Source organism: Acomys minous (assembly GCF_964271855.1).
Source record: "Acomys minous genome assembly, chromosome: 9".
NCBI lineage: Eukaryota > Metazoa > Chordata > Mammalia > Rodentia > Muridae > Acomys > Acomys minous.
The window spans coordinates 86,928,197-86,954,710 of record NC_140490.1 but is presented as its reverse complement, the minus strand read 5'-3'; the positions used below and the strand labels follow the sequence as shown (position 1 = coordinate 86,954,710).

Genomic DNA, 26,514 nt, shown 5'->3' with positions numbered 1-26,514 from the left:
GATGTACTATGCTGCGAGGCAGCTGCACCACAGTCCCTAGAGGAAATGCTCAGTGCACTTTACCTTGGCCTCTTTGCTGCTCAGTGCACTGTGGTGTGCAGCAGGCTCTCAGTGTTTAGTGACCCTAGAAAACACGTTCTGGCCACTACTGGTGACTGGTGTGGAGAGCAGGTGCCCAACCCTCCCTCAATGAGGAGGCCAAACGCAGTCATGCTTAAAGGGAGAAAGACCTGTAGGCCGGGCCCTCAGCTACAGTGCACTCTGAAACACTCACCATTTAAGGAGAACTGGCTTTCCCCTCTTCAGTCTGAGGAAGGCCCACCTTCATTTGTATTATGTTTTAATGAAACTGCTTTCTTCCAGTTATCTGCAGAAAACTGGGGACTGGTGAAGGCTCCTATCTCTCTTACTGAGGTAGCAAGGCAAGACCCAGAAGACTTGAAGCCAAGGCTTCAGTGTTCCACACTCAGCTCTGGAACATGAGGCAAACCACTTCCCTTCTCTGAACTCCTACCATCTGCAAATGTCATTTTGACTGGTACCCTGACATTGACACTGACCAGACAGGAAAGCAAGATGAGAAGTGCTCTGCGGGTGGGGGCATGCTCATGGATGCTGGTGTTGCTTCCCACCCACCCTTTTGTCTCTTACCTTTCTGTCATGGCCACCTGCTCCAACATGGCAGAGCCTGTATTGGCCTTCCAGTTGCCAGAGATGGAGGTTCTCCTGGGTTAGAACAAACCACACGTTGAGGACATTAGAGATGCTGTTACTAATCTGCTTTCCCGCTTTGCTTTGGTGGTTAGGATATGTCATTTCAAATACCTGGCCCGAATTATACATAGTGAGTATTTTTGGCTCTGTGGATTTCTGCTCTCAAATTCATTTTCATTTCTGTAATTTTCTTCATGAACGGTGCCTGGTTTATTTATTCCTGGATGTTATGTATTGTTTTCTAAACTTGTCTTTGAAATTTAAAGGTTAAATTGTATTTACTGATGGTTTTTGTTTATTTATTTTTATTTCGTATGAGTGCTTTGTTTGAATGCTCTGCACCATGTGTGTGCAATGCCCACAGAGCCCAGAGGAAGCCATCAGACACATGGAAACTGGAGTTACAGAAGAGGCTGTTAGCTGCCACGTGGATGCTGGAAACCAAACCCCGGTCCTTGTCAAGAGCAACAAAATTCTCTTAGCTGCTGAGCCATCTCTCCAGCCCCGTAGATTAAATTTTTAAAAGGTTGATACCTCAGGTAAAATGTCACAAACTTTGGTGCTACAGTGTCTCCACACCAGATCTCATATGTAAAGGCTTGAATCTTAGCATCTTATGAGGCTATTGGGAGGTGATGCCTGGAAAAGGAAGTTAAGTCATGCCCTTGAAAGGACCCTGGTACTTCTGGTCTCTTTCTTGGCTTCCTGGCTACCATGACATGAGCAGTCTCTATGAATATGTTACCACAGGCCCAAAGCAATGGGGACATGTAACTGTGGGCCAGAACCTCTGAAACTGTGAGCCTGAATAAACCCTTCTTGATTTTAAGTTGATTGTCTCACGTATTTTGCTATAGTAACGGAAACATGACTCATATGCATGACTTCTTGTTCTTGAGAACTAAACTAGGGCAATGTACCGCCTGGTGATTCTGGAATTGTTAAAGGTGTAAATGTAGGAAGAATGATCTTAGGGAGGAAGTGATTACTTTCCCACGGTGAGGAGTTCAGAAGGCTTTGTGATCTCTGCCTGCCTTGTCGCCCCCTCTCAATGACTTTTCTTTTGGACTTTGTTCTGTCTCAGTCATGGCTGTCTTCCTTCTTAGTGCTTGCCCATGCGTGGCTCTCGCCCTGGTTTGAAGCCTACACACTCACTTTCCCTCTTGGCACCAGCAGCCTTTGTTACTACCATTGCCTTCCTAAGTCCTTCCTCGACCTTCAGGCTTCATTTGAATGTGGCTCCCTTGAAGTGCACCTTCCTGGACTTATATGGACTGCTCTGCCTTGCTTCCCCCTCCCCTCCCCCTCCTCTCCCTCTCCCCTCCCTTCCCCTCCCAGCACTTTGCTCAGGAGTGCTCATCTAACCTGCCCTGACAGAGGAGAAGCCCTAAGCAGTGTTTCCCTTCATCCCCTGGGCACACCATTCCAATGGGACTCAACATGTAGTAGGTGTCCAGTAGCTACTGACAGGATGAGGGATGCTGTATGCTGGGGAGAATCCAGGACATGTTTGGAGCCCTGCAAGCAGCTCCCCACCCCCTAATTAAATGCTCTATTATTTTTTTAATGGTATCTCTTCACAGCAATAGAACAGTAACCAAGACACAGCTCATCACTGAGAAGATCCAAGGCAAGAGCTGAAGCAGGAATCTGGGGAGCAGAAACTCAGGCAGAGATCATGGGAGATGCTGCTTATTAGTTCGTTCTCTGGTTCACGTTCGGTTACCTTTCTTATACAGGCCTACCTGGCCAGAGTTGGCCCCACCTACAGTAGGTTGGAGGTTGGGTCCTCCTCCATCAATTAATAATCAAGAAAATGCCTCATAGACATAACACTATGGCCAATCTGATGGGGGCAACTCCTCAACTGAGAGTCCTCCTTCTCAGCTATGCCTAATGTTTGTGTCAAGTTGACAAAAACGATGACAATTCTCACAGGGGCAGTCTATGGAGGGGGGAGGGGCTGATAAAACCACACACTTTTTATTCCGCTCACTTCCTGCCTTTACTACCTTTGAGACAGCGGGCTGGCATTGGTAAGTTAGCGATGGCTATGAGCTCCATGGAAGCGAAAGCAATTCCAAAGTCACTGGATATGGTCCCACAACGTATCTATTGAGGTGGGTCTGGGCAAATGAACAGCATTTAGCATAGTGAGCTGGTAGTGAAAGAAGGTAAGAACTGATGAACAATGTGGTTCTAGCATTTTCTAGTAATATACCACAGGCAGCATCTCCCAGTCTTTAACTCTTTCCTTGGTAAAAAGTGGGAATAATAAAGGGATGACCTCAGTGGGGCCCGCTGCAAATGAGAGCGAATAGACTCATCAACATCTCAGCACAAATGGGATGGATGTACTGGTACTTTCAGTGAGAAGAGATAAGAAGAGAAGGCATTCCGAGAGCCGAAGCAACAGGAACTCAAGCCAGTTTGCTCTCTTTCCAAAAGGACAATGACTCGCAGAGCTGAGGATTGCTTTGGGCATCTGAGACGTATGTCCAAGGGCTTTACAAGGCTCGGCTCCTATCAGCCTCACAGAACTGAAGGAGATTGGCACCAGCATTATCCTTCTCTCTTAACTGCAGATGCCCCCAAAGCTGTACTCTACAAAGCCTCAACTCTCCATACAGAGCTCACAGAGCTCATCCTACATGTATGGAAGGGTTGCCCTTCATCCTTGACTTGAATGGGATGCAGCCAGTGGGATGAAGGATGGGATGAAGATAGCGGTCAGAGCATCTGGCTGTACTATAATTGCCTTTATTTATCTTGGTTGATGTAACAGAGGACCACGAACGGTGTGGTTTATAAACAGCAACTCATTTCTTGTAGTTCTAGAGGCTGGGATAGCCAAGCTCAAGATGCCTGAAGATGCGTGTTTGGTGAGGGCCCATTTTCTAGTTCTCAGACTGTGCCTTCTTACTGTCCCTTCATATAGTGGAAGAAAGAAGGGGTCCTTTTGAGTTCTTCTTTCTAGGAATGCTGCTTTAAATGTTAGTTCGATACAGCCTAGAATCATCAGAAAAAAGCATCTCAGTTGAGAGACTGACTAGATCAGACTGGCCTGTGAGCCTGTCTTACTGTTAATTAACGCAGGAGGACCCATCCCACTGTGGGTGACACCATTCCCTAGAGAGGTGGTTCTGGGCCATATAGAAAGCTAAGTAATGATGGGTCTATCAGTCAGGCAGCAAATAGCTTTCTTTCTTTCATGGTCTCTGCTTCAATTTCATACTTGAGTCCCTGCCCCGACTTCCCTTAGTGATGGAATGGAAACTGAAATAAATTCTTTTTCCTGTAATTGCTTTTGTTCAAAGTGGTTTTTTTTTTAACACAGTAAGAGAATGGAACTAGAACAAGCATTGAACGGTTTCTGGAAGGTTCTACCTTGATGGTATAATCCTCTCTTTGAATCTTCTTCCTAAGATTACCACTTAAGAAGGGATGGACTTTCAATATGAATTTGGGGTGTTGGGGGAAATAAAAGACCCAATGTACAACCTTGGAGATGGAGGAAAAGCTTCTGGCCTGAGCAACTTTGTACAGAGAGTGACGATATTAAGACTGAAGGTAAATAAAAGGTATACTTTCTATAAGCATATGCTGTGGTTGGTAGAATTGTTCCCCTCTGGGCCAGTAGGCACAGGCTGAAACTGGTTACATGGATAAGAGTCAAGTAAATAGCTCAGTGAGTGATGGACAGTGGGGGCCAGCTTTTTATTGTCAGACATAGAAAGTATAGCAAAGCAATCTGGGAAGGCAAAAGTGAGCCGCATGGTACTGGATGAAAGTCCAGACACAGTGTGACTCCATTTAATGTACTATACACGCAGACAGACATATGGAAAAATAATTATGGATGCATGCATATGAGAGGGCAGATATGCATCTATATGTTCTGGTTGCCTATGCTGAGAGAATCTAAAGGCAGTCACACCTCAGTGGCAGCAAGCAGAAAGGCCTGCGTGCGGAACAGGATGTGGTCCAGAGGAGGTTGAATAGCTATGAGCAGGGAGGACATTCTCAGCTGAAGTGTGATATTAGCCCCATCCCTTGGATGTGGACCAAATGAGGGTCCAGGAATCTCTGTAGCCAATGACAGACTGGAGCTGTCAGGCCAGAGAGACTCAGCTTGAAGAATGCAGCAATGAGGTAATCCTCTGTAAAGAAACTGGGGCAAGGTGACACCAATGCCAAATGCAAATTCTTACAATGAAGGAGGAGGAAAACGATGCCTGTGTGGTACCTCAAGCATGCACTGGAGCACCTCGCTGGGATGAGCGTAGATGACACAGGAGTGGGAGATCTGATTCCTGAGACATGTGAGAGGACAACTGAAAACAGTAATTACTCTGCCTTACCCTGGGGGAAAGAAGAGGGTGGTTAACTGACAGAATGGGGCAGAACTATCCCTTGAAGACTGGCTTTATCTTTTTTCTAGGACTATGTCCTCCTCCATCAACTGACTTTGTTTCTTCCAGAGTCCTAGGCAACGATTGTACATCTGCAACCAACTGCATGGGTCTCAAAGCTTAAGATCATCCCCAGCCTTTTATTATAATAGTATTATTTATTTATTTATTTATTTATTTATTTATTTATTTATTTATTTATGTGTGTGCATGTGTGCACCTGTTGAGGATGGAGGAAAACCTGGGGTATCATCCTTAGAATACCATCTACCTCCTATGCAACAAGGTCTCACTCTCATTGGCCTAGAGGTCACCAATAAGAATAAACTGGCTGGTCAGGGAGTCCCAGAGAGCCTGCTGTCTCTGCTTATCTAGTGCTTGGATTACAAAGAGCATATGAACATACCTGCTATTTTTGTTTGTTTGCTTGCTTTGTTTCATTTTTTAAAGACAGGGCCTCACTATGTAGACATGGCTGGCCTCCAACTTGCAGAGATCTGCCTCCCTCCCAAGTACTGGAGCTAAAGACATACACTACCATACATGGTCTCACACATGGTATTTTTTTATGTGGGATCTGGGGATTGAACTCGGGTTCTTATACTTGGAAATCAAGTGCTTTAATCATTGAAATACCCCCAGACCTTCATAAACACACACACACACACACACACACACACACACACACACACACACACACGGGAGTGTGGAAGCCAGAGGTCAATCTTGGTGTTGTGCATCAGAATCTATTAGCTTTGTTTTTGAGACAGACTCTCTCACTATGACCCGAGACTTGATAATTATGTTAACTTAGCTGGTCAATGAGCCTCAGGATCCTTCCCAGGCCTGGGATTATAAGTATGCACCATCATATCTTTTTAGGTGGGTGCTTGGGAACCGAACTCTGATCCTTATGCTTGCACTCTACCCATTAAGCTATCGCCCCAGTATCTACCTGGCCCTATACATTCTCCTGATGGCCTAGGCAATTCCATGTGATGAAAAGTCATGGCAGATGATGCATTTACGAATAGCCACAGCTTTGATTGACTTGGCCTCTTTATAGAAGCAGGTGACAGCTTGGCTTGCCCAAAGGATTCTCAGGCAAAGCCATGCTACACAGAATCACATGGACATACAGACAGACTGTACTACTGTCCATGGTCAGTTATTAAAGTTTCCTGATATGGAGCTATGCCCAAAGTCAGTGCTACATGAAGGTGACAAGAGGGCCAACATTTGGCTGATGGGTCTTACCATTTGAAGTGGAACCAGCAGCAACATTCCAAAGTGAGGAACACTATTAAAGTATCTTTTATTTGCCTGATATAATTGTCATCTTGGAGGCTTACTGACTTGGCCTAGTCCTGGAATCTTCTAGCCTCCATACAATTTAATATAAGCCTAGAATGTTTTCAGCCTCTGAGACTTACTGCTGAATAAGCTCACCCTGTCTAGATCTTTCTGAACTTGGCTGGCTGGTTCAATTCAGTGTTCTGGCTCAAACTCCTCTCCAAGCTGACTGATTTCATCTGGCTTCTCTCAGCTTCTGACTGAATTGCTCTGCTTGGTCTCAAACTAACCCTAGCAATCTTCTCTAATCTTCTGACTCCTTCTTATTCTCTGGCTCATTCTGTCTTCACCTGTGTCTAGCTTGTTCTCTCTTTAATCTCTCCCAGTACAATTGCCTCTGAATTCCATGAAGTGAAATGTCATGAACTCAACTCAACCGCACTGCCTCTCAACTCACTGACTCCATGTAACTCAACAGAACCCACTACAACTCAGAGATCTGCTTGCCTCTGTCTACTGAGTGTTGGGATTAAAGGCATCTACCACCATGCCTGGACCTAAGCTTTTCCTTACCTGAAACTTACTCTATACCAGGCTGGCCTTGAACTCAGAGATCTGCTTGCCTCTGTCTCCTGGGATTAAAGGTGTATCTGCATTCCAGCTGGATCACACAGACCTAGACCATGTTCTGAAGTAAAATTCCTCTACAGGGCACAGAGACCCAGAAGGAGGTAAGGCCTCTGCAGGGAGAGCCTTTCTATGTACTCTAGGGTCATACTGAAACTGATGGGCCTCAGCCCCAGGTGAGCCCAGCCTTTGTTTACTCTCGTTAGAGCAGAGGCAGGGGACTGCCTCTGTCCCATACTCTTTCTTTAGAGGCAGAACCTACATATTCACCAGGCAGTGATCTTGCTCAAATTGCCTGCCTTCCTGCTGGGGCTCATCATAGGGGTTTTCTGCCTTTCTCTAACCAAAATGCAAATGACACTCACACTCTGAGATAGCAAAAGACTATGGTGGGTTCTTCACCTATTGGCTCCATGAACATCAGAAATTACTTCTGATTCTGTATATTCCTGGGGCTGCCCTGATTCCCAATGCTTCTAAAATCGGTAATTTAGTGGGATTTTGGTTTTGCTTTAGTTTATTATTATTATTATTATTATTATTATTATTATTATTATTACCTGCTTCATAGCATAATTATAGCCATTTTGTTTTTTTAGTATCACTCTTGATTATAAGGTGAAATTAAGTTCAAGTTTTTAGGCTCTGCCTTCCAATGACTATGTCTCTATGGTTTCATTTCTCAAACTTTGTATACTTTGTTACTTGGATATGCTGTAGGGTTTCCCCCAACTATCGAACCAATCAAATTAAAGGTCAGTTAGAAACACTTTGTCTCACTAGTGAAAATAATGTAGTGTTGTTTCCTATACCTGGATACCTGGTCGCCATTTTGATGGCTATTACCTAGTTGTGGTTTTATTGGTTGTTACCTGGTTATGGTTTTGTTATCTGGTTACAGTTTTTCTTTCTTTCTTTTTTTAAAGATTTATTTATTGTATATGAGTGCTTTATCTGGAGAAGAAGGGCATCAGATAACACTGTAGATGGTTGTGAGCCACCATGTGGTTGCCAGGAATTGAACTCAGGACCTCTGGAAGAGCAGGTGGTGCCCTTAACCACTGAGCTATTTCTCCAGCCCAAGTTTTTCTTATAAAAAGCCTACCTTAGAAGCAGACCAATGTCATGGTTAGGCTCCCGAGTTCTTTCTGTGTCCCTGATCATGACCAGTGTGGGGTGTGGTGTTCTGATAAAACAGTATCTCGCTGAGATTCGTGCTCAAATGGTTTGAATGGCAATTCTTCTATTATAGCATTATTTTTTTATTTTGGTTTTTAGGGAGAGGGTTTCTCTGTGTATGCTTGGCTGTTCTGGACTTGCTTTATAGACCAGGCTGGCCTTGAACTCACAGTGATCCACTTGCCGCTGCCTCCTCGAGTATTGCCTGTACAGGTCTGCACCACCACACTTGGCCCCAGCTTGTTCCCCCGCCACCACAAGCTGGGTTTTAAAAGTTTCTGATCACCCATGTTTTTTATTGAATTTCTTTAAAAACAAAACATGTAATATTCCAAAGTAGTTTCTGTTGCTTGCAATAGGAGAATCTGATGTGTCTTCCAAATGAGTTTTGTTGGTTTCAGAGAATAACAGATTGCTGTTCCATACATACACACCAGACTGTACATCTTTCTCTGTACAGAAGAAAACCCTCACCATTCAGTCAGCTACTCAAGGAGTCATTGATTTACACAAAATGAGAAGGGATGAGGGACAGACAGACAGACAGATACACACACACACACACACACACACACACACACACACACACACACGCACACAGAGAGAGGGGGGGGAAGGGAGAGAGAGATATCTTTCTGGTGAGATCTACCCTGCTAAGGTGCAACAGAGGCAGAGGTGAGGACATACAAAGAGTCATGGTAGAAGGAAGCAGACTCCTCCCACCTTCCTCCCAGCTCCTGCCCACTGACTCACATGTATGCCTTGTAGTTGGATCCAATCTTCTGGATTCGGATGTCATACTTGGAGTCGATAAAGGCCTCAGTAGTGGCATAGGTTTTGGCCATGGCCACCACACTGGTGATGTCTTGGTAGTCATGATGGTTTTCTACTTTGATCTGTGGGGTAAGGAGGATATGTGAGTGCGTCTATCCACCCAGTGCCCACTGCACACCTGCCAAGACTGGGACAGGGTACTCCACCAAGAAGGTCACCTGTCTCGCAGGGGACACAGATAAAGGAGGTGAATCATCCCACTGCTTCTCTTTCCAAGGAAGAAAAGAGAAAGATACTGGTTCCAGCTGGGAGCCCAGAGGCCCTTTAGAGAATAAATGAGCTCTGAAGGGGTTCAGAATGGTAAATTTTTTTTGAGACAAGGTCTCTCTATTGTAGTCCTGGAGAGTCCTATGCTAATCAGGCTGGCCTCAAATTCACAGACATCCCCTTGACTCTGCCTCCTAAGTGCTGGATTGAAGGTATACACCCCCATTCCCAGCCTGTGAGTATACATTCTGAGTGTGTGACTGGCTGATGACACGGGTGGGTTGGGGGCAAACCATGAGGAAATTCAAGCCTCTCAGGAAGGGTGGCTGGCCACTTGGTTGCTGGAGGTAGGAAGGTGGGGGTAATAGCTTGATGGCATTCTAGGGGACAGTTCATGAAAAGTCATGATGGCTCTGATCATATGCTCATATGAGCCACACTGGAAGCCACTGGAAGAGAGGTGGGAGTTTAAAATGAAAAAGTATTTTAATTTGTGTTTTCAGGGCAATCACTCAATTGCTTAAGGGGTTGAATGGGAGAGTGTGGTGGGCAACAGAGAAACCAGTTAGAAAAGAGAGAGAGAGAGAGAGAGAGAGAGAGAGAGAGAGAGAGAGAGAGAGAGAGAGAGTGTGTGTGTGTGTGTATGCATAGGTGCGTTGTGTTCACATGTGTTTAGTGGATGCTACATGTGTGGTATTTTTTGTACATTTGCATGGTATTTGCTGTCTATATCTGTGTTTGTGCCTGGTGCTACTGTATGTAAACATTAGTGTGTATGAGTGTGGATGTGTGCATCCAATGGGCAGGCTGGCGTTGTAGTTCAGAAGCTCAGGGGAGAAACTTGCTCTATTTACTGGCTTGAGGCCCAGACCACAAGGTCTTGACGGAAGGATGAGGTCTTAAGAGAGCTCCCAACACCAAGGGCAGGGTACATGCTCAAGGATCTGTGGCAGTGATCTCAAGACAGTACAGATGCTGGATCCCAGAGTCCATGAAAAATAAGATGGAGTGCCCCTTCCAGGTGGACTCGGGGACCCTGTTTGTCTAGAATGGCACTCTTTCCTTCTTTTCTCATTGTTGACCGTGGACTATTCTGACACTGGCCCAAAGGCTGGTAGAAGACCTAAGGGCTGAGTCTGGAGCAGTCTGGGTGGAACTGTGACAAGAGTAGGGCTGACCCTCAGGGTGTCTTTGTTCTCACATTCCTTACCTTTTGCATCTAAGCTCTGATGTCAGATCAGGGAGTCATAGGATGAGGGTGGGGAGGCAGAGAAGCTGGCCTGGAATAAGGTGAGGTTGAGGCATGTCTAAATCTCCTCCTGAGATCAGCAGACCTGCATGTCTTCGTATACATAGCCCTGTGGCCCCATCTTTGTCCCCTGGAGGAGGTCATATAGCCTGGTAGCCAGGTTAAACTTCGTCTCTCCTTACAAGGTCATGTCTAGCAGCACCTGGGATTCCTCCTTATGCAAATGAGGCATCCCCAGCACCCTGGCCCTGGCTAATATTGTACACTCACCCCCAAAGCTCCTACCCACCACAAAGGTTTAAGTAGCCTTTGTTCATCCCATTAAACAAACTGCCGAAGCTGCCTCCTGAGAGTCTGTTCTCATCCTGCTCACAGATGCCTAAGGTCTCCTCCTCTCCAGGGCCCATTCCTGCTTCACTTCCCCTTCGTGCGAGCCACCAGTCACCGTCTCTGGCCATTCAGGCTGAACAGCAAAGGGGAGCCTAAAGAGCGCTCTGATAACACCATCTCTTCCACAGTGCTGTCCGTTCACATTTGTACCGAGTTCACAGCGGATGAAAGGCACCCCCAAGGGGCAAGGCGTGCAAGCTACACACTGTGGCTCCTCTACAGACGTGGAAACTGTGTCGTCTTTATCTAAAGTCAGTGCATCAGAGCCCAGTGCCTATAATTAAAACCCTGACCCAAGGGTCCGCCTCTGTTACTAACCAGCTCAGGGCCTTTGCAGGTACAGACTTCTTTTTACCATGAGGCATATAGGTATGCTAAGCCTTCTCTTTGCTTCACCCTTGAGGAGCCCAACCTCCTAGGAGTGATGCTCAGGCACGTGCTTCGGAGAAAACAAGGCCAACCAGAGAGAGGTCCTTATGTTCTATGTATTTTCCATCTCACAGGACGCCTCTCTCCTTTCAGCTGTAGCTGAGGGAGATGTGTGCTCCCCCCCCCCTTTGCCTTAGGTCTCTTGAGGCTCTCTGACTGTTGGTTGCTCCCATTCCTTTTTTTTTTTTTAAACAGACAGGACCCTTCAGTTTAAGCTGAGCACCTGGTCTCCAAGATACAGATGCTTTTTCTTCTAGTGTCCTTTCCCTGTGGACATGGTGAGCTCTTCAAGGTCTATCCAGTAAAAAACAAGTAGACGTTGTGTGAACCACCTCTTGGTGGTTCCCAAAGCTCAAGAGACCTCCTGCCTTTTCTTTCTTGCTCATGGCTGCAATGTGGGGGACGTGGTAACGTGAGAAGCATCAGTCATCTTGGACTATGAGATAGCCGTCGTATGTTGAGGATAGCATGGTGGTAACATGGAGGGAACCCAGGCCCCAGCATGGTAACCTCCCCTCAGTATTCAGCACCTTTAGATTCCTGAAGGAGAGAGCAATGAACCTTAACTTGGTTAAGTTGCTGTTGTTTTGGTCTCTGTTAAATGTGCGGAACTACATTTTTGTCAATTTATTTTTAGATTTAGTTGTGGATTATTACGATGGAACAAGTCAACCAAGTGCTATCTGCTGGGGCACTTTGGGTTCTCACCATTCTGTTTCTACTGGCTTCTGTTAGTCGCCGTCTTCAGGCTCCCCTCTCTTCCATCACATTCCGAGTCACTTTGGCCTCTGCTTTACTTACACAGCTATGACAAGCTACCTGGCAAAAGCAACTTGAAGAAGGAAGGGTAGGTTGGTTTTGGCTCACAGTTTGGGGGGAAACAGTCCATCATGACAGGAAAGGCATGGTGGCAGGAGCTGAAGGTGGCCAGTCCTATCCCATCCACAGTCAGGAAGCAGTTATGCATGCTGTTATTCAGCTTCTTAGGATGGCTCTTTACCCACTAGTTAACCTAATCCAGATAATGTGCGCCCAGAGGTTTGTCTTCAAGGTGAGTCTAGATCGTGCCAAACTGCCAAGCAATTAAAAAAAAAAACCCACCCCAACCTCTTCAATGGTGAATTCTGTTGAGTTCCATGGGCTGCATCCTGTTGTGTCTCTGGCTAACATCTGGAATTGGTAAGCCTTTGAAGTTTTGTTCACACACCACTGTTTCCCTCCCAGTTGATATTGCTTTGTCTTTCTCCAATGTCCTTTGGATGGCATTAGGGTTTCACTTTTAGTTAGCACATGAGCTTGGGTGCAGGGATTCAAAGTTATCAGAATGAAAAAAATCTGTTGCAGGGACAGTAAAGCACAACCATGCTTCTGTCACAAGTGGCTTTGGGAAGATTAGAACTTCTGTTCTGAGGCTTCCAGACCACACAGTACACACGATAGGCTGCCTGAGAGATGTCTAACGTCCGTAGCGCCCTTTCTCCATCTGCAATATCTTCTGACCTAGGGACCCATGGCCACCAGAATAAATACTACACTTGCCCTTTCCCCTAACACCGTAGTGTGGTCATGTGACCACATTGTGACACTTTGATGTGATCAAAGAAGGGCTGTGAACTGCAGGGAAGAGCTGGGCGTTCCTCTTGCCTTTGGCCTTTTCCTGTTGACTGGAATGTGGCCCATCGTTGGCTTCATAGATGACAAGTGGGTGACTCACATGATGGAAGGACACTGGTCCCATGAAACCAGGGAGGCTCCTGCCAAGCCTGGGCTTCTTTTTACTCAGTTATATTAGGGGAAACAGAAACCTCTAGTTTGTTTAAGCCATTTTGTTTTGACAATCACGCTTTATCTCAATCACAATCTAAGCCTTATAATGCATCTGAGATTTTTTTTTTTAACTGGGGACAAAAGGGAACCAAAAGAGGAAGTACAGATATCACAGTTTAATCAGTGAGCTAATGCGTCAGCCCACCTTCCTTTGGAAGTCTCCTGAATCTAAGTAGTTGTGTGTGTGTGTGTGTGTGTGTGTGTGTGTGTGTGTGTGTGTGTGTGTGCCCCCTCAACAGCTAACATAACTCTCCCATGGGCTATTAAAAAAAAAAGCGAAATGTCCCTAGCAACAGGATGTTGTTTTCTTTACAGAAGGCTCCCCAAATTATATAATACTGGGGCTCCATAAAATCCTGGCTCTCCCCTGGATCTGCTGTGCCCGTCTTCCTTTAGAAGCTCAGCTTCTTGGGGATGGAGATGGACAATGGACTTTGTTCTAAACCATAGCATTCATTCCTAGCACACTGTAGGTGTTAAAAGGTGTTTTCTGGAATGAATGGAAGAAGCTGGATAGAGACCAGCACTTGTGGCTGGGAGATAGTCATGGTAGTGGAAGATATAAATGAGCCAGAAAATGGCAAAGGAAGTGTGCTTTGGAGATGTGCATTTCCCCACCAAATTTCTTCTTTTTTCCCCTCTGTCTATTTTATTTTATTATTTTTTTTTCTTAAATATATTTTATTAATTTCTTCATATTACATCTCCCAGCTCCTCTCTTTCCCTCTTCGCTTCCCACCCACCACTAGGCGAGTCGATCTCTCTAGCGCTCTCCTGCCACCATGCACTGCTTCACCATAAGGCCAAGCAGCCAAGGACTGGAGCATCCGCAATCGTGAGCCGGAATAAACTTTTGTTTGTTTTTTTTTAAAGTTGATTATCTCAGTAATTTTTTTTTGACCATAACAGAAAGTTGACACACAGCGTTTAAGCCAATGAACCATCAATGGTGCGAGAGAGAGAAGAAGGGAAATGATGTAGAATAAAGCAAAGCAGGGTAGGAATGCTGAGTGAGAAGAGGGACCATCTGAATGGCGGGTGAAGACGAGCTTGACAGAGGCCTGAGTGAAGTGACGGGATGAGCCATGCAGGCTAGAGAATGAAGGCTTGCATGGCCAGAGCCTGTCAGATGTATTCCTGACAGGGAGTGGCCTAAAGCCACATTCAGACTATGCTGAGTGATATGGGCCTCCCCATAGTTTGAGATGTTTTAAGACATTAAAAGCATCCAGAGCTGGAGGCGGCTTATATTTGGGGAGTGTCAAAGAAGAAAATGCCACACGCCTTTCTCCCTAATCAATAATAGGTGCATGGGACATGGCTCATACATATTTGTTTAAGTCAGACAACAGCAACTTAAGTCAGCAGTAACTATATATCCTTGATAGAAAGTATTTAACAAATTCTTCAAATTGAATAAGAAATGTAAATAGATTGATATTCAATGACCACATTGTGGGAATAATAATGGAAAGGCTATTTGAAAAGGTCCACGATGGCAATAATATCAGCATTATTAGGAGCCAAGATTCTCCCTTTCCCCCTTCCTACAATCCCTCCCTTCCTCTCCCCCTCCTTCCCTTTTCTTTTCCTGCTTCCATGTCTGCCAAGTGCTACACCACCCAGTCATATCCCTAGCCCTGAGTGAAAAAGAAATACAATTTGAAAATCAAAGAAAATAAATTAAATCTCTCATATCTAAAATTTGAATTCAAAATGTCAGTGTAGGTTTATGATCTACATTTTCCCTATGACCTCCAAAGGACATAGAAGAAGTGGCCAGCAAAACAGTGACAAACATGCTTAGCACTTTAATTATGGTCCTTAGAAAATGCTGTTATCCCAAAGGAAGCCAGGATCTTTGAGGGATGGCTGATTCCAGAATTTAGAGCGTCTCACCATGGTGAGAGGAGAGGAGCAGTCACATGAAGACCATGAGTCTACCTGAAGACCCCCTAGAAACCAAAGATGGACCATTTCAGTGTCAGAAAGAATAATGAAGTCAATAGGTTCAAATACATTGAAGTGTTAACAATCCATGACTTAGAGATAACAGCCTACAATATGTGCAGGGATAAAGATAGAGCAGAGATTGAGGGACTGTCCAACCAAGGCCTGGCCCAACCTGAGACCCACCTCATGGGAGAGAGCAAACTCCTAACACTATTAGTGATATATTCTGCTGTGCTGGCAGATAGGAGTAGAGCATAGAGGCTCTACCCAGCAGCAGATTGAAACAGATGCTGAGACTCACAGCCAAACACTGGGTGAAGTGTCAGGAGTCTTGTGGAAAAGTGGAGGGAAGGATAGAACGACCTGGAGATGACAGCGGCTCCACAAGAAGACCAACAGAATCAACTAACCAGAGCCCAGAGGGACTTGAAGAGACTGAAGCACCAACCAAGGATCATGCATGGATTGGACCTGGCCCCTTACACAGATGTGGCTGATTGGCAGCTCAGACTTCAAATGGGTCCCCTAATAAGGGGAGCAGGGGCTGTCTCTGATATGGACTCTGTTGCCTGTGTTTTTGAGCACTTCCTCCTGGCGGGGCTGCCTTTCCAGGCCACAAGGGATGAGGACTTGCTCAGTTCTGATGGGACTTGATGAGCTGAGGTGGGTTGGTGGGGGAGGGTGATCCCCTTCTCTGAGGAGCAGGGGAGGGGGGAAGAGAGAGGAAGGGTGGGGTCAAGAAGAGAGGAGGGAGGAGGCTATGATCAGGATGTAAAGTGAATGAATGAATGAATGAATGAATGAATGAACTACTTAATAAAAGTGATTGTCATCTTTTTGAGGAAACAAAGATATATCATTATTCTGAAAAGGATGATGAAATGTTCTTTTCTGATAATGCATGGAGGGATGTGGACCAAGGAAGGCATCTTTTGGTAAACCCCACAGCAACAGTGCATCCAGGCAACAGTGGTAGATGCCCAGACTGTTGGGGAAGAGTTGATGGGAACTTCCTAAGGTAGAGGTCATGAAGACAACACCTGAGCTCATTCGTCAGTTTAACATGAAAAGGGAACTCTCCAGACAGGACTGTGCCTCGGGAACGATGTGGGGATAACGTCCTTACCCATTCAAGGAGTGTGCTCTCTTCATCTTAGGACCTGGTTTCCATGGCTTCTTGGCATCTGCCCTTCTAGCTCCCAGGGAAGACAGTGACAGCACCATGGGTTGTCACCTGCCAAACTTGAATGTAGGAAATTCTATAGAAAAGTCCCCTATTTCCCAACCAATAAATAAATGGCCTACAGGAAAATACCCAGTGACAACAGAAGAAGAAGAACTGTCATAGTCATGGTAGCTGTGTGAAGTCAGGCTTTGTGTGACTACAGCCAGAACAGGGGGCCACTACCATGGTGGTGCATGCCTGTAATCCCAGGACTTGGGAAGGCTGAGGCTGAATTAAGGCCAACCTGGGCTACATAGTCCATACCATGTCAACAGCAACAGCAGCAGCAACAACAACAAAAGATCCAAATAAAAAGAGAAATATTGAACACCTACTGTACAATAGATGGTGGATTATTATGTTTTGGGTGTAAGAATCACATTCAGCTATGCTACAGAAAGAAGTCTTTCTGTGTTAAAAATACATTCCTAGCTATTTCTGGATAAAATGACATGCTAGCAGGGATTTGCTTTGAAACAATCTAGCAAGCCATAGAGACAGAAAGAAAAGGAGTGGCTGCCAGGACCCAGGGGAAGGGGGTTGGCAGTGACTTCTGATGGGGAATGGAGCGTGAAGATGGGATTCCAGGGTGCTCATGGCTTCCAGTTGGGCAGATACCAAGGAAAAAAAGAGTACTGAATCACATACTTTAGAAGGAGAACTTGTATGAGAAGCAGATCTCAGCTTGTAAAAATGAAAATGTATCTAGTGTCTGAGAGGAAATGAGTGTATGTGCGTCTGTGAAACAAAACTGGCCATGACTAAAAACTAGTGGGAGCTGAAGATTGACTATTTCTCCTTCTTTGTGCATGTTTGAACATTTCCATAACAAACGTTTAAAAACAAGTAGGAATGAGAGAAAAAGACAAAATGGATGAGGATATAAAATTAGTCAGAAGGAGGTTAAAAGTGCAAGTGGCAATGTCTGGCAGCAGGTGTGGCACTTTCTTTGCGTGTTTTAAACAACAACAACAACAAAAAGCAACTTGGGCCAAACATGATCCAGTTCTTCTAAGAGGAAAAGGTTTTGGGGAATCAGCCATTCCTGCCTCACAAGCAATGTGGCATTCTTCCATGCTTTCCCCAGCAGGTGCTGGGCTGGCAACCCAGCCCTGATCTCCAGTGCCCACCGAGTTTCCCTGTAGGTGGCTGTCTTCCTTTGTTCAAGTCTCCAATAACAGAACGTTGTATATTGAGGTTCAAAAAGGGCAGACGATTGATTATTCTCACAGCTCTGGGGGCTGGGACATCTGACATCAAGGTGCTGGCATGGCTGGAGGGTCCCACCCTTGGCACATCAAGTAAATCTCTCAAAGACCACCATCTGCAAATATTATCATGTGGGGGTTGGAGGTCTGTCTGAGTCAGTCAGTCAGTCAGTTTGTTTGTTCGTCTGTCTGTCTGTCTCTGTCTCTCTCTGTGTCTCTCTGTCTCTGTCTGTCTGTCTGTCTGTCTGTCTGTCTGTCTGTCTGTCTGTCTGTCTCTCTCTCTCTCTCTCTTCCTCCCTCCCTCCCTCCCTCCCTCCCTCTGTTCATGTGTGTGGAGGTGCACATCTGGAGGTCAGAAGGCAAGCTCAGGTTTTCTTCCTCACAAGCATCAACCTTGTTACTTTGTGGCAGAGTCTCTCAGAGGTCTGGGACTCCCCAAGTAGGCTGAGCTAGCTGGCTAGGGTTCCAGGGATCTGCCTGTCTCCAGATCTTCCGAGTGCTGAAATCACAAACAGGCACTACCGTACTTGACTTACTACTATTTAAAGTGGGTCCTGGGCATTGAACTCAGATCTTCATGCTTGGTTACTGACTGAGCAGTCTTACAGCTGAACGTGAACTCTCCTGTTACATAATTCAATCCAACGCATCTCATATCCTCATGTCTTTTCCTCAAAGCACCGTTCAAGGAGAGCAGCTTTCAAGTGATCAAGGGAATGAGGTTTTGTAACCACTTTGATCCGCCTTTTGTAAAATGCACTTTTTGTAGTTGGAAAAGTATTACACATATATGGTCTAATAAGAGCTACAATATAAATGAAAATCTGGGGGGGAAAAAAAAGATAAAAGGCTCCATTGTCCTTCTCTCAACCCTAAGCTGTCACCTGCTGATAAGACTTCTCTGTACTTCATAGAAATGTCTTTGAAGATGCTAACTCAAGGAAATATAAAGCAGACCCCTCCTGTCTGGGTTGGAGCTGCAGAAAGGGGAAGAAAGGTGACACCTCCCAGTGTGCACTGGGACAGAGAGGCCTGTGTGGCAAACAGCTATGTGGACACATGGCTCTGAAAGCTGGAGAGTAGAGACTACGTGGAGAACAAGGTGACCTGTTCTCCTACCTCCCACGGCGGCTGAGGTCTCCAGTGGGGACCCCAGCAGAACCGATGTGCTGTGGGATGGAGCTTGGGGGACAAATGTGGATCCCTCCTAGGCCACCTGCAGGGGAGCATCAGAGCCACTGGAAGTAGCCTGCACCTACGGTTTATCTAGGCTCAAAATGTAAAGCCCATACAGTTTGATTGAGTCTCCCAAAGGCTTGTGGGTGGGCAGCTTGGTCCCCAATATTTTATTAGGAAGTACTAAGGGATCTTAAAAAAGCGGAGCATAGAAGGGAGTGATGGAACCACTGGGGGATGTGTCTTCTCTCATGTGACCAGTTCTTAGGTGACATGTGGACCAAAGGTTAGCATCTGGAGACGGGCCACTGCACTGGTGTTCCTTTCAAGTTTCATAGGCAGGGATGAATGCAGTTGTTTTGTGGCAGTGGTTGGTTCTCGAGCAGCAGGGGCCTCTCCCTGCTCTCTAGCCATGGATCCCTGCCATTTGGGAGTCATCTGCTCCTACCATTAAAACCTTAGATTTGTGGTGACTCTTTTTTTTTTAAAACTGCAGTTGAAAAGTGGATGGACACACTTCATGGTTTTGCCAGGGAAGCAGGACAATAGGAAGTCTGAAATCAGGTTCAGGTTCAAATCTCAGCCCCATCACTTACTTGCTTTAGTGACCCTGGAAAGTTAATCAACCTCTCCAGGCCTTACTTTCCTCATGTAGCAAGATACAGGTAGCTTACTGTTGGGCTGTTGTCAAGCACTGTAGTTGAACATTATGCAAGATTTTACATGTAAATGGTCCGAAAGACCACTTGGCTCATCACAGGCATCCAACGATGACATCATTATTCTCCTTATTCCACCGTATACCCTAACCCAGCTTAGGGTCTGGCACAAGGAGCATCTGCTGAAGAGCCAACGAAGGGGCTACTACTGGGGACTGTGGGGTGAAGGGGTGCCTGGGTGCTGAGACCCACAAACCTTCACACCCAACCCATCTTCCCTTGGAGATGAAAGCAGAAAGAGGATCTAGACCCTCCCTAGAAGCATGGTGCATGGTGCATGAGCACATTAGAAGCCCACTGCACTGTTTTGGAGCCTTCCAAAATCTTTATAGCAAGTGCTGGTCACCTGCCCACTCTAGCTTGGTACATCTTCACACGTCTCCCTGGAAGACCAGGCTTAGCACATTCTCCCTCCTGCTAGGGCCAAGGCACACTTAAAAAAAAAAAAAGATAAACACATGAGGTAGTTTACTAACCCAGGTTATTGACCAAGCAGCTAAAAAAAAAAAAATCAAAGGACATCTACCAATAACAATATCCATTTCTGGGCAGTTGCTCTGTGATCTTTCATTTTGGCAAGGGGATCTGGAAGGCCATTTGGCTACTCAGGCTTTGACATAATAGAAGCATAGTCATGGCACATGAATGGAGACTTGCTTCCTGTTTTTGTAGCAGGAAGACAGGCATCCAGTTCATTTCCAAGCCACACCAACTTACTAAGAACGCAGCTAGATGGGGTGAAGGGGTCAGGCTTTGTGCTTACCTCCTACGAAGGTTTTTAATGACTCTTGCAGCAACTACACTTATAAGACAGGGGCAAGAATAGGTTCTAAGGACCGGGGAGATGGTTCTGTCCAAAACTGCCTACTGTGAAAGTTCGAGGACCTGAGTTTAATGGATCCTCAACATCCATACAAAAGCCAGGCATAGTGGCACACGCTTTTAATTCCAGAGTGGGGCCATGGATCTTTGCGGCTTGCTGGCCAGCCCTGTTGCCTAATCAGCAAGCCCCAAGTCCCAGTGAGAGACCTTGTCTCTGAAGTCAGGGCAGATGGGCTCCTGAGAAACTGCTTCAGAGGATAACCTCTGCCCTCCACATGCGTGTGCACCTGCACATCCGTGAATACACACAAGCTCTCTCTCTCCTCCCCCAAGAGGATTAGGTTCTGAGTAACACTGCTGTCAGGCCACACACACGCTTTAGTGCAGAACCAGCCCTTGCGCTCTTCACCCAAAGCTTAGAAGAAATACATAGAAGGAAGTTACAAAAGTGCTAAGGCAGCGGTTCCCAAACTTCCTGGGTTTGTGTTGCCCAACTTAGGTGTTTTGAAAACAGCATTCTTATGTCAAAAAGTTACCAATTTCCCTGATGAAGGGATTAAGGCTAGTTAGCTTAACAATTATTTACATCTTGAAAACTTGAAAGCAAGAAATCCCAAGGAATATAATATTTCATCAACAAAGATCTTACAATTACCAGCAGGGGGTATGAATTTGTTGGATACTGAATGAATTCCCAAACCACTGGACACTGTCCCTCTCACCTCCTGTCCCTCACTGATTGTCACATGGCACGTTTATTTAAAAAACAATCTCAACAAACTCCCACTAATCAAAGATACAACGCATTGGGAGGGACATGGGATCCAATCTGGATGTTCCAAGCTACCTGGCTAGTCACTTGCCTGGTGTCTATTCATTTCGGAGAACTGTGCTTTCCTTGGAAGCACAGAATGCACTGTGCTGCCCCCAGTCTCCCAGGCTGCCTTGATGTGGTATGGGAAGTGTGACTTCATGTGATTGCTATTCCAGATTCTTCCCTAATATCGAGCAGTAGAAGTTTCTGGAAGAGTGTCCACTGGAAGCCCACTGGAAAAACTAGCCAATGAGCAGGATGATACTTCAAATCAGATCACACTTAAGATCACGCTCTCCCTTTTATTTGGAAAGAGTCTTGCTCTGTAGCCCAGGCTGGCCTCAGCCTCTTGAATCTCATAGCTAGGTTCCTGATGGCTGAGATTACAGGGATGTGCTGAAATTACTCTTCAGAATATAGTGTAAGCTCTTTTCACGACAAAGGCAACTAGGACCACGGTGTTGGCGTCTTTTGTGTAAACAAAAGTGGCTCATGAGAGTAAGCTCACTATTTAGACTAATCCTTGAGCATATTTCAAACACACACACACACACACACACACACACACACACACACACACACACCCTAAGTAGTGTGTTAGAAATAATTGAGAGAGTTGGGTATGGTGTTGGATAACTATAGCCCAGCACTTTGCACGAGGACCAGGAACTCAAGGTTATGCCTGGTTATATGCTGAGTTCGAGGTCAATCTGGGCTACAAGAGACCCTGCTTCTAATAAAGAATGGTTTCTATTCAGTAGACGGGAAACCAGCACCACTGAGGCACCAAGGCGGGATGCTTTGGGCAGGCAGCATATGGATTCTGAACTCCTTAGAAGGCTTCCCAGAGAGCCATGCACCTTGGTTCTCCTTGAGATGATTACAGACACTAAAGGGCTCCAAAATGAGTCTCCTGACAGGCCAATTTCCCTGCTCTCTAAGTGGCAAGGGGAACACAGAATTCAGCCTGCAACATACAGTCCCTTTCTACGATGCTGGAGAGAGTTGGGTCTGAGTCTGCACTGGCCTCTTCTACAACTTTTTTCGAATCCTGGATGGGGACCAAGACAACGAGCCACATGGGTCATCCAGGTCACTCATTTTGGATTCATTAGTCATCTATGTTTAAGGGAAAAATCCCATTAATCTCTTACATTATGTTGACTAATAATACTTTGTTTTGAAGAAGAAATGCCTAGGGAGTATAAGTCAATGACAGAATAGGAGCTTGGCATGTGTGAGGTCCTGAGGGCTGTGTCTGGCACTGCAGGGGAATAGGAGCTAAATAGCAATGCAAAGTGAGTGTTGACAGAGGTTGACACAGAGTTTCACAGATATCAGTCTTTTAATATTCATTATTTGAAAAGATCTTCCTTCCTTCCTTCCTTTCTTCCTTTCTTCCTTCCTTCCTTCCTTTCTTTCTTTCTTTCTTTCTTGTGTGTGTATTATATTGAGTGCTAACTATATGCCACAGACTGTACTTGCAGGAAGAGACTCGACTCTTTTACACGCACAATTGCAACCTTCAGAAACAGTCTTGGAGGTTTCCAGCCATCACGTAGCTGGACAAGCTCCATCTCTGTAAACAACTATAAAGCTGGAACGATCTCTGAGGCAACTGACTGTAGGCGGTGGAAACAGGCCATACGAGGAGGCTGCAGTGCCTAAGAGGAGGGGCTCTCTGGATAGGAGCCCCATCTTGGCCCAGCCTCCTTCGGCCCTCCTTTTCCTACTATGCCCTGTGCAGAACTCTTGCGCAGTGTGCACCTGCCATTCCTCAAACCATTCTTTGGAGTTTTGCATTTGCAACTTTGCAGTTCTCTGCCTGGAAAGTTCTTCCCTCTTGTTTAGGGCAGTCTCTTTCTTCATTCTTTGCTTGGATGCCATGACTTTAGATGCTCTTTCTGGTAGCTCTACTGTATCTCTCTCTTATTCAACAACCTATTTCTCCCCTTCCTCAAACTGAGTCAGCTTTGTAATGGTTTATTTATTCATTTATACATTGTCTACTTTCCCCCCAGATGATTGAAGAACTTATTTGAGGTCATTTAACTTGAATTCTGTACCTTGTACCCTGTCCTTCACGTTTCTCTGGCTTGAAGCAGGTGATTAAGGTAACTTTTCTCCTTCCTACCCCTCCTCCATTTACCATGGTTTGCATATCCATGACACAGCACAGTATGCAGTAGTTGCCCAATAAACAGCTACTGATAAAGTGAAGAATGGAAGGACTCAATTGTTGCCCCTCATTGCTGGGGGGTGGGGGGGAGGGAGGTTTAGGAGGAACATGAGAGAGGAGAATTTATTCTTCCTTTTTACAAATATTACTTGAAGCTAGCAACTTTGTAGGCCTGAACTAAGAAGGCTTCATAAAGGACTTGGGACTTGAAAATAGTGTATGTTCATATGGTGTGAATGCGAGCCTTTTTCTCACACACTCATGTGTTTGTTTAAACACTTGGTCCCCAGCTGGTGTCACTGTTTTGGGAAGTTGTGGACGCTTTAGGAGATGGAGCCTAGGTGGAGGATGTAAAACACTGTGGGAAGAGAGGTGAGTCTGGACGGTGTTGGCTAGGGCTGGACTTCTCCACTGAGCTCTCTCTCTGTTTGTTGAACCACTGAGATGTAACTAACTGTGCTGTAAGCTTCTGCTGTTAGGGACTGAGTCTTATCGGCCAAGCCTTCCCTGGATATAGTGGGTGGAAGGGTAATGGCCCCCTCCACAGACTCAAGTATTTGAGTGCTTGGTCAGCACTATTTGAAAGGATTAGAAGGATTAGGAGGTGTGGCCTTGCTGGTGCAGGTGTGGCTTTGTTGCGGAAGGTGTGTCACTGAGGGTGGGCTTTGAGGATTCAGTAGGATGTACATTTTCAGTCCCATGCCTGCTTTCCTGACTCTGTGCTTCCCGCCATGATAATCATGGACTAACCTTCCGTAACTGTCAGCAAGGTCCTGATGAAAGTCTTTTTTCTAAGAGTTTGCCTTGGTCATGGTATCTCTTCACAGCAATGGAACAGGACACAAGGACACCCACCATGGTGGGGGAAAATTAGACTGTGAGCCACAACAAACCCCTGCTCCTGTAAGTTGCCTCTGCCAAGTGTTTTGTCATAGTAAGGAAAAAAGTAACCAATATCCATTTCCACTCAGCAAATCCTGCTGAAACTCTGAAAGGTCCGTGTTGTCCTTTACACTTCACAGATGAGGCCCAGACAATCAAAGAGCTCATTTGAGGTCATTTAGCTTGAGGTCGGAACCTTGTGCACTATCCTCCATATTCCTCTGGCTTGAAGCAAGTGACTGAGGTAACTTTTCTCCTTTCTATCCCTCCCCCCCATTTACCCTCATCTGCCTCTTCTTTTGCACACTGCACTAATAGACAGGCTTAATGTTGGCATGGTGTAACATCCGAGAGCTTCCTGGGGCAGGTGCCCAGTCTCTTCCTGGAAGGACCAGGGAGGTCACTCTCTGCCAGCCAAACTCCACTGCCAAGGCATCCTCCAGCTGGAATCATGGCCCTGATGACTCAACTCAAGGGTCCCTTGGCCAAGGCAGTCTGTGCCAGAGGACCCCAGCATGGCTGAGGCTCACAGCTGACTCATAGGGCAGGCTGCCACCACCCAAATTACCCACTCCACCTCTGGCTGGAAAGGAAGGCTGGGGACACTGGGGTGGGACTCTGGTTTGGGGCATGTGACTCAGCCTCTGTATAAATAATAATAATGACAACGGTTATAATAACATCAATGATGGATGGTGACAGCTGTGCTTAGCGAGTGGTTTTCATGTGCCAGGCACTAGTCTACAAGTGCTATAGTAATTCACTCAGTCTTCCTAAGAATCCTATGGGGTGGTACTATTATTCCCATTTTTGTGTGTTAAAAGGATACATTACTGGCTGTGGGGCTCAGAGCTGGCACATAGAAGCGCTGACCTTCCGACCCAAGTCTGTCTGACTCTAAGCCCCAGTTATTCATTGAACAAATATTTATGGAGCCCCAATTACAAGCCAGGCATTATTGTAGGAAGTGGGGGTGCATTAGTGGGGCTGGATGGGAGCATCGCCGACAAATAAATACATGGTAGTTAGGTGGAGATGAACATGGAGGGGAAAAATACAATTGGGCTGAGGTGAGTAAGGGATTCTTAGGGGTCAGAACGGGGCTATTTCCTGTGTAGCTGTTTGAAGTCCCACCCCCCAAATAAGGAGACATTGAACAGACACCTAAAGGAAATAGAAAGGTGAGCTCCATGCCTCTCTGGTGGATCTTGGCAGAAAGCACAGTGCTGAGGTCTGAAGCTGGAGGTTTTGGGTAGACTTGCCAGCCAGCATAGACACTGGGATGGAAACAGCGGAGGGGACTCAAGGAAGAACGGCAGGAGGCCCATCAGACAGGTGAGAGGAGGTCATGGTGGGTCTCAGAGCCCTTACACAGATTTAAGGTTTTTCTTGAAATGACAGGGTCAACCACAGCCATGGATGTTTTGGGTCAGGAACTGACACGATCTTTATTATGGTGAAAAGGATGACTTTGGTGTGAGAAGGCTAAACCAAGTGCTGAAGAGTAGGGAGATGGGTCAGAAAGCTAGCTAGCTAAATGACACAGGGAGAGATGCGGTGGGCTTGAGCAAGGAAGGCAGATTCTAGAACTATTGTGAAGGAAATATAAGAGGGTTTTGTTGATGGGCAAAAGACGTGGCACGAGAAAAAGGGCAGATATGAAGGATGATGCCAGGTTTGAGTGGGAGCAGCAGGAAGGACAGATCTCTTCTTCTTCTCTCGGCCCTGCTCCAATGAGACAGGCTGTGGGAAGGGAAGGTTAGGGGGAGGAGCTGAAGGTAAAACAGGGAAACGTGGTCCAGTCTCCTCTTCTCTTTCCTTTTAATATCTGTCTTTCCCATGGGGACCATGCACTGTGCTTTTCTTCCTCAGATCAGCCTTGTACAGCGGAAGCTGACCTGCAGGCTAGCCTTGGCTTGGTAAAACACCGTAATTATGGTGAGATGGAAAGTTGAAGATAAAGAGATAACGCCGTCTTGGCATATTTAGGTTCCTCTATAAATGTAGCTATATACTTTTAACCTTTGCATCTACCTTAACATTCTCCCAACTACTAGGTAAACCCAAACCTATCTGACCTCTGATTCACTTACCCTAGACTTTCCTGTAGATACTGGGTGGGATCTGATCTCCCTGACACTTAGAGGAAATTACTACTCGCTATCGCCCACAGACTTAACACCTCGGCCAACAAATAGGCTGTTGAGTGTATTGACTTACGATCTCTACTCTGTGGCTACATTTCACAAAGCTCCTTCCAATGGGAACACATCATCTGGGGTATATCTTGAATTCCACATTCCTGGGTCATTCGCATTCTTATTTTCTTTGAATGACACGTTTTCCTCTTTCCTTTAAGGGGAAATTTGGCAATT

At 45.8% G+C, this 26,514-nt stretch overlaps 1 protein-coding gene across 2 annotated transcripts in view; it reads right to left on the bottom strand.

Annotated features, from left to right (window-relative positions):
• Positions 1 to 26,514, bottom strand: part of SYN3 (synapsin III) — a 435,938-nt gene that overhangs the window by 23,254 nt on the left and 386,170 nt on the right. For both annotated transcript variants that reach the window (XM_084794231.1, XM_084794230.1), the window contains exons 8-9: positions 8,979 to 9,121; positions 652 to 726 (exon numbers count right to left, since the gene is read on the bottom strand). In XM_084794231.1, the coding sequence (XP_084650357.1) occupies positions 652 to 726; positions 8,979 to 9,121 (218 nt within the window). The remainder of the gene's footprint in view (positions 1 to 651; positions 727 to 8,978; positions 9,122 to 26,514) is intronic.